We start from the raw sequence: 11,558 nt of genomic DNA, 5'->3' as shown, positions 1-11,558 counted from the left end.
AAAAAAAAAAAAAAAAAAAAAAAAAAGCGTGTGATAAAAACGACGCCGCATTTGTGGTACGGTAAGCATCACCCAGATTCAGATCCAAAATCGCCAACGCGCACTGGAAAGTGGGGGGATCACCACCACTGCCCCTTCTTGCATTACTCTTCTTCTTCTTCTTCTTCTTCTTCTTCGGCATCTCTCTGATCCTCGCTGCCGACGATAAGCCGATCATCTGTCCAGACAGTCGTTTGGACTTGCAAAGATGGTGAGTGATCTGATGATCTCTTAGATCTACCTCTGAATCTCTTTCAATTCCTTACTTCTCGGAATGAGTGTTGTGTTCCTCATTGCATCAAAATTTTGCACATGCTCCTCCCTGTTGAGATGCGTTTGTTTTTTCTACTATTATGGTTTCTCGCTACGTATTTTGTGTGTTTTCTCTTCAGCACTAACTTAAAAGTTTATGGTTTCTTTTGAATTGTTGACAGCCTCTGAGACTTGAAATCAAGGTAAATGCAGTCCCCTTGGTTTATTCTATGCTCCATTTTACACCTCTTTTTTTTTTATCTCCTGCGGATTGGATTTTGTTTGAGTGACACTCTTTATCTGTTTTCATCAGCGCAAATTTGCTCAAAGATCAGAAAGAGTCAAATCTGTAGATCTCCATCCAACAGAGCCATGGTAAATTTGATCGCATTCTTCATTTTCTTTACATCATTCTTTATCACTTTATACTATAGCTTTAAGGCAACATTAATCCCATATATATATATATATTCGTATAGGATCCTGGCAAGTTTGTATTCCGGAACTGTGTGCATATGGAATTATCAGACACAGGTTAGTATCATCTCTTGCTTTTATCTTACTTGCTAGATAGCTGATTCTTTACTCTGTGCTTCTTCTCTATCTTTTTGTTTACCCAAAATCATCATATGACTTTGCAGACAATGGTTAAATCTTTCGACGTGACTGAATTGCCTGGTATGATATGATAATGATATACACCATCTCCTTGTTTCTGGTTCGTCTTATGCTTGCCCACAGCATTCTGCTTATCTTGAGTCTATGTCATTGCTGTGCAGTTCGCTCAGCTAAGTTCATTGCACGGAAGCAGTGGGTTGTAGCTGGAGCTGATGACATGTTTATTCGTGTCTACAACTACAACACTATGGATAAGATCAAAGTATTTGAGGCTCATGCTGATTACATTAGGTGTGTTGCTGTTCATCCCACCCTTCCCTACGTCTTATCATCATCTGATGATATGCTCATCAAGCTCTGGGACTGGGAAAAGGGTTGGCTTTGCACTCAGATTTTTGAAGGCCATTCCCATTATGTTATGCAAGTCACTTTCAATCCGAAAGATACCAATACTTTTGCTAGTGCATCCCTTGACCGTACCATTAAAGTAAGATTAGTCTCTTGGACTTTTAAAGACACATTTTGTTTGATTCATTTCATGTTCATGAGAAGCTACACAATTTTCCTGTATTTACCTACGCCTTTTCTTATCTAGATTTGGAATCTTGGTTCTCCGGATCCAAATTTTACTTTGGATGCACATATGAAAGGCGTAAACTGTGTAGACTACTTTACTGGTGGGGATAAACCATACCTAATCACTGGATCTGATGATCATACTGCCAAGGTCTGTAATGAGCGCTCTTTGTTTGCTACATATGTGTGCTTGCATGTATCTCCATTTGTATTGTTTGTATCTAGGTTCGTTCAGGGTTTTCTATTGTTCATATATGTCTTCTGCAAGCAGGTATGGGATTACCAAACGAAGAGTTGCGTTCAGACACTTGAAGGTCATACACACAATGTTTCTGCGGTATCTTTCCATCCAGAGCTCCCAATAATTATTACAGGATCTGAGGATGGAACTGTTCGCATATGGCATGCCACCACTTACAGGTAACTGTATGATGTCTTTATTGGAGCTACTATTGATTTGGTCTTTTACAAATTTCCTTCAAATTTTCAAAAATCTTCCTCCAACAATTTTACTTAATACTTGACATCTAGGCTTGAGAATACGTTGAACTATGGCCTTGAGAGGGTTTGGGCTATTGGACACATTAAAGGTTCACGCCGGTAAGTTTCTCAACTTTTACTCAGACAATATTGATTTCCTTCTAAAGGTATATTTATCTTCACATAATTTTTTTTTTTGTGAATTTATTTTTCCTACATAATTTACGAAATGACAATACCTTATCTTTTTCCAGGGTTGTAATCGGTTATGATGAAGGATCCATAATGGTGAAACTTGGCCGTGAAATACCAGTAGCTAGTATGGATAACAGCGGAAAAATTATTTGGGCTAAACACAATGAGATACATACTGTAAACATCAAGAGCGTTGGCACAGATGAGGTATGGGGTTTAAATGATGAATACTTTTTCATTTTTGCTTTTTTTTCTTTTAAAATAAGCTCATGTTTGGCAATGTTTATTATTTGATTCTGAACCTACTTAGATCACTGATGGTGAGAGACTGCCTTTGGCTGTTAAAGAGTTAGGGACCTGCGATCTTTATCCTCAAGTAAGTGGCATCCTTCTGGTTGTATATATTGACACTCCCTTTAGATAATGAAGGAACTATGGTTTCGTTTCTCTAGCTTGTCACTTCTACATTTGTTGAGTATATAGTGGGTATGTAGTGCTAACAGTTTTCTTTAATTTCTGCTGCTAGTTATTTTTATTTTGGGGCAGTTTGATAGATTACTGGTTTTAGTAAGAAATTTTACCTTAATCATTTATTAATTTTGTGACTACCCACTGTCACTTATGTTTTTGTTATTTAACTGTTTTGATTTTCAGAGCTTGAAGCACAACCCTAATGGTAGGTTTGTCGTTGTTTGTGGAGATGGTGAGTATATCATCTACACTGCCTTGGCTTGGCGAAATAGGTCATTTGGCTCTGCGCTGGAATTTGTTTGGTCATCTGATGGGGAGCATGCTGTCAGGGAAAGCTCGACAAAGATCAAGATCTTCAGCAAGAATTTCCAGGTTTGTAATTCCTTTTGGCACGTTTCTTTCCCCACTGATTAACTTTAAATATTTTGCTTTTTGTGTCTGGTTCTGTTATCTGAATTACACTAACCTGTACTGACAGCGCCTTAATAATATGCAGGAAAAGAAGACTGTGAGACCTACTTTCTCAGCAGAGCACATTTTTGGTGGGACATTATTGGCAATGTGCTCAAGTGATTTTATCTGCTTCTATGATTGGGCTGAATGTCGGTTGATTAGGCGAATAGATGTTACTGTCAAAGTAAGTGCTTATATACGGGAGTATGGTTCATAGGTTAAAGTAGCCCTATTAGTTACTTTCTACAAGAGAATGACTAACGGATACGGTTTCGGTAATATTTTTATTGGAGATATACAAAAGAGTTCCTTATCTGGACCTTAAAGCTTAAACGTAAAAGCATAAAGATACTGCTGCTTTCTTGCGACACAATTTCTTATTCAATTCTAACGTTATTGTTTATTGGATGTTTCAGAATCTTTATTGGGCAGACAGTGGTGATCTCGTTGCCATTGCCAGTGAATCATCATTCTACATCCTTAAGTTCAATGTGAGTTTAAAAAAAAAACCTTGGTAGTGAACCAGGACTCTAAAAGAGTTTGCTTAGTTTATTTCCTTGTACTGTTGTTGTTAGATACATGGTTTTATTCAGTTCTTTTTACTGTTTTTTGTAGCGCGACATTGTTTCCTCTTATTTTGATGGGGGTAAACAAATGGATGAGGAAGGCATTGAGGACGCATTTGAGCTTCTCAATGAAACCAATGAACGTGTTCGGACTGGCTTATGGGTTGGAGATTGTTTTATCTATACCAATTCGTCTTGGAGGCTTAACTACTGTGTTGGTGGTGAGGTAGGCTCATTTCTAGGTTTTTGGGAAAAAAAAAGTTTTCTTTTCTTTTCTTTTCTTTCTTTGTAAATGAGATTCAGTATTCCTCTTATATTACAGGTAACAACAATGTATCATCTGGACCGTCCTATGTACTTGTTGGGTTATCTCGCTAATCAAAGCCGGGTTTATTTGATTGACAAAGAGTTCAAGTACGCAGATGTTTTACTGTTATTATTCCCAACAATGTGTTGTAACTTTCTGACATCTGTGTCCTCTTTATTGTTTACAGCGTTATTGGTTACACTTTACTTTTAAGTTTGATCGAGTACAAGACACTTGTGATGCGTGGAGATTTGGAACAGGCTAATGAAATCTTACCTTCAATTCCTAAGGAGCATCATAATAGGTATGAGAGTGTGTTTTCCCTCGCAAACTGGTTATAGCTGGATTATGATGTTAGTGAATGCATCCAAAGGTCAATACTGGTTATAATGTTTTTCTAAATTCACGCATTCCTAATTTTCTGATTTTCAACTTCAAAAACCTGCTCCTGTTGTCAGCGTGGCACACTTTCTGGAATCACGTGGTATGATAGAAGATGCTCTAGAAGTAGCTACTGACCCTGATTACAGATTTGAGTTGGCGATACAGCTCGGTAGATTGGCAGTCGCGAAGGTTAATTTTTACCATTTGAGAGGCTTTATTTCCATGACTCGCTGTTGTTACTCAATTCTTATAATTTGACAGGACATTGCTGTAGAGGCACAAAATGAGTCCAAATGGAAGCAGCTTGGAGAATTAGCTATGTCCACTGGGAAGGTGACTGTTTTTTAGCTGCAATTAGTGTTCTAGGATTCTTACAAAGGTAGAAGCTAATATGTAATTTTCTTTCGTTTTCCTTCCTATGCTTGGATTACTTAGTTGGATATGGCTGAGGAATGCATGAGGCATGCTATGGATTTGAGTGGCCTGTTGTTGCTTTATTCTTCACTGGGAGATGCAGATGGATTGATGAAACTGGCAGCACTTGCTAAAGAGCAAGGAAAGAACAACGTCGCTTTTCTTTGCTTGTTCATGTTGGGTCATGTAGAAGATTGCCTGCATCTGTTGGTGGAAAGGTACATTGTTACTGTTTTCTACATTGGGATTTACTACTGTTGTATACATTGGGAACATATATTCCTGCAATTTGTTGTGTCTATGCTGATATTTATCTGGTTACAGTAATCGGATACCTGAAGCCGCTCTGATTGCACGATCGTACCTTCCGAGCAAGGTCTCTGAAATAGTGGCATTGTGGAGAAACGATTTGACCAAGGTTAGTGGTAGACACTTTCGATGCACTTTCTGACTGAATTTAAAACCTTGCCTTTTTGATCCTCTTTCAATCTGGATATAGATAAGTCCAAAGGCTGCTGAATCTCTGGCTGATCCTGAAGAGTATCCCAATCTCTTTGAAGACTGGCAAGTCACCCTGTCCCTTGAAAATAGAGCTGCAGAGACAAGGTATCTTCCAAACATTTTTGCCGACGTCACTAGCTTGTTCTTAAAAACAGTGCTTATGAGAAAGCCTTTTATTTTAGTTGTGGCACTTACTTATTTAGAGTTTTTACTTATAATTTGAATTGATACCCCATATAAACATAACTCCATAAAAAGCTCCAGTGTTGATTTCATTACCTCGCCAAGTTGAATTTTGTCAGGATCCTCAAAAAGTAATTTATTTTGTGTTGACTTATCATCTTTCAGGGGCGTCCATCCTCCTGCTGGGCAGTACTGTAGTCATGCAGACAGAGATCGTACAACTTTGGTGGAAGCTTTTAGAATAATGCAAATAGAGGAAGAGGGGCGACTAGAGCAAGGGGATGTTCTCAACGAGGTGTGCATAATTTACATTACATGCCATTGAAGGGGATCGTCTTTTACCCAATATGTCCAATCCAATTGCTAGATTTCGAGGTTTCTTGGCCATAATCGACAATGGTAGGATCATTAGAATTTACAGTTGCCGCTTCATATGTTTTCGACTGCCATTTTTTGAATAGGTTGGGGAAGATGGGGAAGAGAGGGACGAGGGGGAAGAGGAAGAGGGAGAAGAAAAGGAGGAGGAGGATCATCAGGAAGAGAGTAGTGATGGGAGGCAACAGAATGTGGAAGAAGAGGCTGTTGTGGGGGACGCTGACTCTACGGATGGGGCTGTGCTAGTAAATGGGAACGAGTCTGAAGAACAGTGGGGTAAGATTAGTGAAGGAACCCCATCAGCCTTACTATAGTTATTTGTGGTTTATTAAGTGACTGTAAGATGCTGTTGCACCAAAGCATCTTGTTAATTCTATTCTTAGGTCGTTTGGTTCCTTGCATATGCATGCAAACATGACATGTATATATCATAGGGCTCCTGATTGCATCTGTCTCCCGTCTTCTTTTTACTGATCATCTTGTTTTTGATGTTGAATGTGTTAAATTAGTGCTTATTAGTTAGTTCCATTTACTTTATATCAATCTGTGCTGCGGATTGATAAAAAAAAACTTTGTTTGTTGTACAGTTCTGACACCGCCACAGGAGTAGGGTTGGGGAAGACATACATATATTCATGGCTTTGAAACTTGGTACATTCAACAGAGAAATGAGGCAGCACAGAGAGAGAGAGAGAGAGGTAGAGATTAGTTACCATTGTTAAAAAAGGATCTATTATCTGCTTCCGCATTGTGCTCTTTTAATACAGATAAAACATTGGTAAAATGGGTTTTGGGACTCTTATTTTATAGCCTTAACTGAGAGATTTCAGCAGTAGAAGAATATTTTTGCCAACTGAAATGATTCCCCATATGATTCAAAAAAATCTTATTATCAGGTCAAAAGTTTTGATCTTATATTGCAAAGCTCACGAACATATCATGGCGGGAACAAAAAACTGAAATGGAAAACATATAACGTGAAAAAACTTAGAAGAAACCAATGAATCCAACAGTTAACTGATTAGAAAAAATTGAGTGTTAGATAGTAAAACATGAGAAGCAAAAAAATAGTCCAGTTTGATATCCAAGTTGTCGACCATTGATAAGTTTCAGCTAATTTGTATTATCCATTACCAATATTATGAGATTTGAGAAGGAAACAAAACCTAATCCGTAAGGTTGTCATAACCTTATTTGACTTCGATATTCCGAAAATTTGAAAGAGAAGACATACATACTTGGATGCATAACAACAAATTAACAAAGTTGAAAAAAGAAAAAAGAAAAAAGCCTGCGCTGCGGAAGGAAACGGAAGGAGTCTACAAGCTTGTACTTGTAACCAACACACACAAACTAAAAAAAAAAAAAAAAAGGGGGAGTTTTCTCTACTCTTTTATATATATCTCTATCTCTCTCTTCTGCAGATCTCATGAAACGCTGATTGCTTGATTGGGCTCTCCTCGCTCTTTGATAGATATCATATATATATATCTGGCTTTGTGGACCTAGTAGTGGTGCGTGCGTGCGTGGTTTCGTCAATTCTTAGGGTGGCTCGTCTATCTCCACCTTCCCTAATTCTTTGATTTTGTATGTATCGCGCTTCCTTTTCCACTGATTTCTCTCCTCATTTTCTTCCTCTAGGGTTTTCGGTTTGCCTCTCCAATTGTAACAGTCTCTTCACTTATGGCCCCTGAAGATCCCGACTATGAGAGTGATCCCGAGGAATTGAACCGCTCCTTGGCTACACGTAGGAGAGTAGCTAGCGACGATGAGGATGATGCCCTCAATCACAACCTGGTCGCTAATCCTATTGATTCCGATCTTTCCGATGATCAACAGAGTGCTTTTCTCGACTCTGATCATGACCTCGTCGATGGCGAGGATGATAGTTCTGAGGCTGATTTTGCTCAACTTGATGACGATGTTGAATTCGTTCCCGATCATGACAATACACTTGCGGCCGCCGACGGGACCGAGGACTCCGCAGTCTCCGCCACTGATCTTGTTGATGGACTGGAACAAAAGAAGAAGGAGCCTTTCGCAGTGCCTACTGCTGGAGCCTTTTATATGCATGATGACAGATTTCAGGAATTGGATGCCGCCTCTAACAGGTATACTATCTATCTATCTATCTATCTATCTATCTTCTTCACTCCTTTTCTTTTATTTGCTATCAGATCAGATGGCTCCAAGGTTTGTTTGAGGTAGGGTTTTTGTCCAATGTTCAACTTCCATCATGCTAATGTATCTATGGATTTACCAATATGTTACGTTGCAATTCAAATTGATTGAAACAACTCCTGTTGGTTTGATAGGCGAATGCGTGGTGGCAGGAGGCTCTGGCAATCTAGAGATGAAAGTAAGTGGGGACATGACAAATACGAGGAACTCAATACACAGGAAAAGCAATTTGATGTACTTTTCTTAGTTCCTCTCCCTCTCTTTCCCATCTGCATTTGTATTTTTCACATGTTTCCTCTTGCCCTGTTTATACATTCGCCACCTCTCTTGTTTATTTCCTTTTTATATAAAAGCTGATTGATTTAATTTTGTGGACATAGCGGAGGACTTCGAGAGGCCGAGTCAGAGGTCGTGGTCAGGGTAGGGGTCAGGAGCGTGGATATTCTCGAGGGACCAATTCTAAACCATTTACTGGCACTGGCAATGGACACCAAAACCAGTTTCCTAAGGCTGTCACTAGGGGGAGAGGGCCCAGAAGATATGAGGTTGCATTGAAAAATGGCAATCAAGCACCTTCTGTGGAAACCAAACAGTGAGTCCTTTTTTCTTTTTGTTTCCTCTCTAGCCGAACACATGGACCCCTTTCTCTAACTATAGTGTCTCGTCTACTGAATCTTTAGGTCCCAAAATTCTTTTGTGAAAGTGTCGCATGCCAATTCAGGGCGTCCACCAACAGAAACACCTAGCTTAGAGACTGAAGCCATCCAAGCCAAAAAAAATGTATTAGCTTCAAGTTTAAATTCAGCTTCTCCTCCATTTTATCCTTCAGGATCTTCCAGTAACTTGGCACAAAAAGATTTACAAATTGGCATTGGTGGACTGCACATTAATCAAAACCCTACTCCATCTGGAAAGAAGTTTGGGAATACTAAATCCAGCTCTTCGTGGGTACGCACCGCTCAACCTTCTCAGACTACAATTCATGGTAGAGAGGCACCTCCTCCTGGGAAAGTGCTTTACCAGCAATCTCCTAATCAAGGTGACAAAGTTTCTTCGCTGATGCACATCCAGGGAATGCCAAAAGGCAATGACCAAAGCTATACTCAACCTCCTGGTCAGGCTTTTGATCAACACTCTGCTGTTAACAGTTTGCTGCCTTCTTCTCCACCGAAAACCGGCTCATCAAAAAACCAGTATATTTCTGGTGGAATAGAGTCAGCCGCAGAAACAGGTGCTTTGGTTGCCAAGGGAAAAGGGTCACTCCAGCCTAGTGGAAGAGGATCTTTTATGTATGGAGGGACACAGTTTATGGGGACTGTCGGGACCATGGCAGCTGGTCATGGCAATTCAAATTTTCCTGCATTTCTGCCTGGTATGTTATTCTTGAATATCACTGTTCATTTTACATTATAATGGTTGAAAGACATCTTTCGGAATCAATTCATGCATGCTAATGAAATAGAAAGCTATATATGCTGAGCTGCTTGGTCTGGTTGCCCAGGTCTAGGCTGCTTGAGATCAGCGCCTTCTGTATGTACTGGTGCCAATATCCTTGCCTGACTAGTTTAAACTTTTATGTTTATGTGTTGTCTTGTTCATTTTCATGTTCAGTTATGCAATTTGGTGGTCAGCACGGTGGGGTTCCTACCTTTGGAATGGCTCTTCCAGGATATGTCCAACCAGAACATGGTACCGGAAATCCTGAGATGACATGGTATGCACTGCAGTCCTTCCTTTTTGCTGTATATGTATATGGATGTTAGTCTTGAGTTTCCACAGCTTTACTTGTTTTGGAGTTGTATATTCGGTGCGTTCTATCTTAGTTGACTTACTGTATGCTTTTATGATTTGAGAGGGCTTACATCTAATTAGTCTATTGCTGGCCCAAACAGAACCAGAACTATTGCTTTGGCTCGTCTGCTGTTTGTTGTTTGTTTGATTTCCCTAGCACTCTATCTATAGTAGTTCCTGATTACTGCTATCATTTGCTTATATGATTGACAGGCTGCCAATTTTGCCTGGCCCCGGAGCACTAGGAGGTTCGTATTGTCCACCTTATGCTGCCATTGATGGTTCTTACCAAGCACACAAACCGATGTTACCTTCCTCTGCGGGATCCTCCAGGTTTATAAAATAGTTCTCTTCATTTTCTCAGTATGGTCTTTTGTGTGGACTCTTAGCTTTACCCGGCATGAAGAGAAGTATGGGAATGTAACTTTAACTAAAGCAACCGTATGTGATTGATTTCTGTGATTTTATTCCCACTGAAAAATGCTTGTTACCCATTAGATTTACATGTCTGAATTGTTTTGCTAAGTAGCGTAACATCTATGTACACCCAGAAACATGTAGCATTCATTAACTTCTTGGTTGGGCACTCCTGAAACCATGTCAATTTACAATGATTATGACTTCCCAGTAAAGCATTTAATTTGTGGCTAACTTACCCAAGTACCATATTTTTTGGCAGCCAAGAGAACAGTTCTAATAACCCTAATGATGAAGAACCCATGGAGAGACCTGGTAAGTTGTTTCCTTGCCAATTTGGGCTGAGACCAGTGCTTTGACAGCAGATGTTTGCGGTATATTGTTTAGTAGGGGGAAGCTACTATAGTTAGTTTTATGAGGAAATATGGAAGATTGGTTTCTCTGATGTGATTGGTAACTAGAGAAAAGAATATGTTGGATATGGTTTCTCAAGTACTGTTAATTTTCAGTTGACCTTAACATGGAACCACCTGGAATTAGTATGGGGAAAGTATTTAGAGGAGTAGTTTGGGTAGCATATATATTGTGAAAAAGAAATGTGAATCCCCATACGTAAGTATTGGCATAGTAACATGCACATGTTGACGAGGGATGCAGATACTCGGAGATGAGCTTTAGCAAGTGAGAAGAGTGGAAAGGAAGTTCCTCTTGTTTGAATAAGTGGAAAAAGGAGGTGAGAGAGAAAGCTCCTTTGTTGCAGGCCCCTGGTGCTTCTCCAAGCCGCTTTACGGAGCACTTTGGGCTGCTATTGTTGCCTTATTTTTTTTATTAAATTAGGTACGCAATTTATAAGTTACGGCTACCACTAATTCAAGAGAGTTGAAGTAATTATAAGTTACTGATTTGGACTTTGTTTGTTGCTTTCAGGAGGGTTGTTGTGCAAAGAGTTTCTGTGATGGCTTGAGCTGTGGGCTTTTCTTTCCATCTGTAATTTATTCTTTTTTGTCCTCCGTTGGTTCCTTTTTTTTCTTTTTTCTTATAAAAGATATTTGTAATGTTGTTGAGGCCATCGTTAATGGGAGAACACCAAGGATGTTCTTAGCCCAAAAAAATTATAAAAATAATGAATAGTGGCTTAGAACACTTTTTTTAGTTTTTGATGTAGAACTGATCTAAGCCCAGTTTTTATTTGACGTGGCTTCATGTGATTGGACGAGATTTTATGGAAAAAAAAATATATATTTCATTTATATAAAGAAGCAATTTAAATGTTAATTTATAAGTTTTTATAATTGTAATATGTTTAAGAATATTATATTAATTTATAAGTATACAATTGCTTTTATATAAGTAAG

At 39.1% G+C, this 11,558-nt stretch overlaps 2 protein-coding genes across 5 annotated transcripts; both read left to right on the top strand.

Moving 5' to 3' along the window:
- On the top strand, positions 67-6,673 carry LOC109124580 (coatomer subunit beta'-1-like). Its single transcript, XM_010474701.2, has 25 exons — positions 67-250; positions 474-494; positions 605-666; positions 771-825; positions 933-969; positions 1,071-1,396; positions 1,505-1,636; positions 1,757-1,905; positions 2,017-2,085; positions 2,220-2,367; positions 2,471-2,536; positions 2,815-3,003; positions 3,128-3,268; positions 3,501-3,575; positions 3,700-3,876; positions 3,973-4,064; positions 4,145-4,261; positions 4,416-4,530; positions 4,603-4,674; positions 4,777-4,973; positions 5,080-5,173; positions 5,255-5,361; positions 5,605-5,734; positions 5,901-6,090; positions 6,402-6,673. Exons 1-25 carry the CDS (start codon positions 248-250, stop codon positions 6,422-6,424), a joined length of 2,787 nt encoding a protein of 928 aa, XP_010473003.1. The 5' UTR covers positions 67-247; the 3' UTR covers positions 6,425-6,673.
- LOC104752533 lies at positions 7,079-11,355 on the top strand. Of its 4 annotated transcripts, XM_010474700.2 has the most exons (10): positions 7,081-7,361; positions 7,456-7,925; positions 8,130-8,229; positions 8,376-8,587; positions 8,676-9,367; positions 9,607-9,709; positions 10,000-10,119; positions 10,466-10,518; positions 10,861-11,040; positions 11,131-11,355. In XM_010474700.2, the coding sequence occupies exons 2-9, from the start codon at positions 7,498-7,500 to the stop codon at positions 10,872-10,874; spliced, it is 1,722 nt and encodes a 573-aa protein (XP_010473002.1). In that variant the 5' UTR covers positions 7,081-7,361; positions 7,456-7,497; the 3' UTR covers positions 10,875-11,040; positions 11,131-11,355. The 4 variants fall into 4 exon arrangements, with proteins under 4 accessions (XP_010473001.1, XP_010473000.1, XP_010473002.1 ...); XM_019237426.1 differs by lacking the exons at positions 10,861-11,040; positions 11,131-11,355 and having other exon boundaries at positions 8,676-8,943; positions 9,067-9,367; positions 10,466-10,847; XM_010474699.2 differs by lacking the exons at positions 10,861-11,040; positions 11,131-11,355 and having other exon boundaries at positions 7,079-7,328; positions 10,466-10,849.

The sequence above is a fragment of the Camelina sativa genome, chromosome 16 (genome assembly GCF_000633955.1).
Source record: "Camelina sativa cultivar DH55 chromosome 16, Cs, whole genome shotgun sequence".
NCBI lineage: Eukaryota > Viridiplantae > Streptophyta > Magnoliopsida > Brassicales > Brassicaceae > Camelina > Camelina sativa.
Note: the sequence above shows the minus strand (reverse complement) of the source record. Positions and strands in the feature narration are given on the sequence as shown.

Excerpts from the sequence above, each read along its gene's own strand:
- LOC109124580 (XM_010474701.2), top strand. Across the intron at positions 826-932 it reads TATGGAATTATCAGACACAG|ACAATGGTTAAATCTTTCGA; the intron begins GTTAGTATCATC and ends ATGACTTTGCAG. Across the intron at positions 4,531-4,602 it reads GTAGATTGGCAGTCGCGAAG|GACATTGCTGTAGAGGCACA; the intron begins GTTAATTTTTAC and ends ATAATTTGACAG.
- LOC104752533 (XM_010474699.2), top strand. The coding sequence starts at position 7,498 with ATGGCCCCTGAAGATCCCGACTATGAGAGTGATCCCGAGGAATTGAAC. Across the intron at positions 8,230-8,375 it reads CACAGGAAAAGCAATTTGAT|CGGAGGACTTCGAGAGGCCG; the intron begins GTACTTTTCTTA and ends TTGTGGACATAG. Across the intron at positions 10,120-10,465 it reads TCCTCTGCGGGATCCTCCAG|CCAAGAGAACAGTTCTAATA; the intron begins GTTTATAAAATA and ends ATTTTTTGGCAG.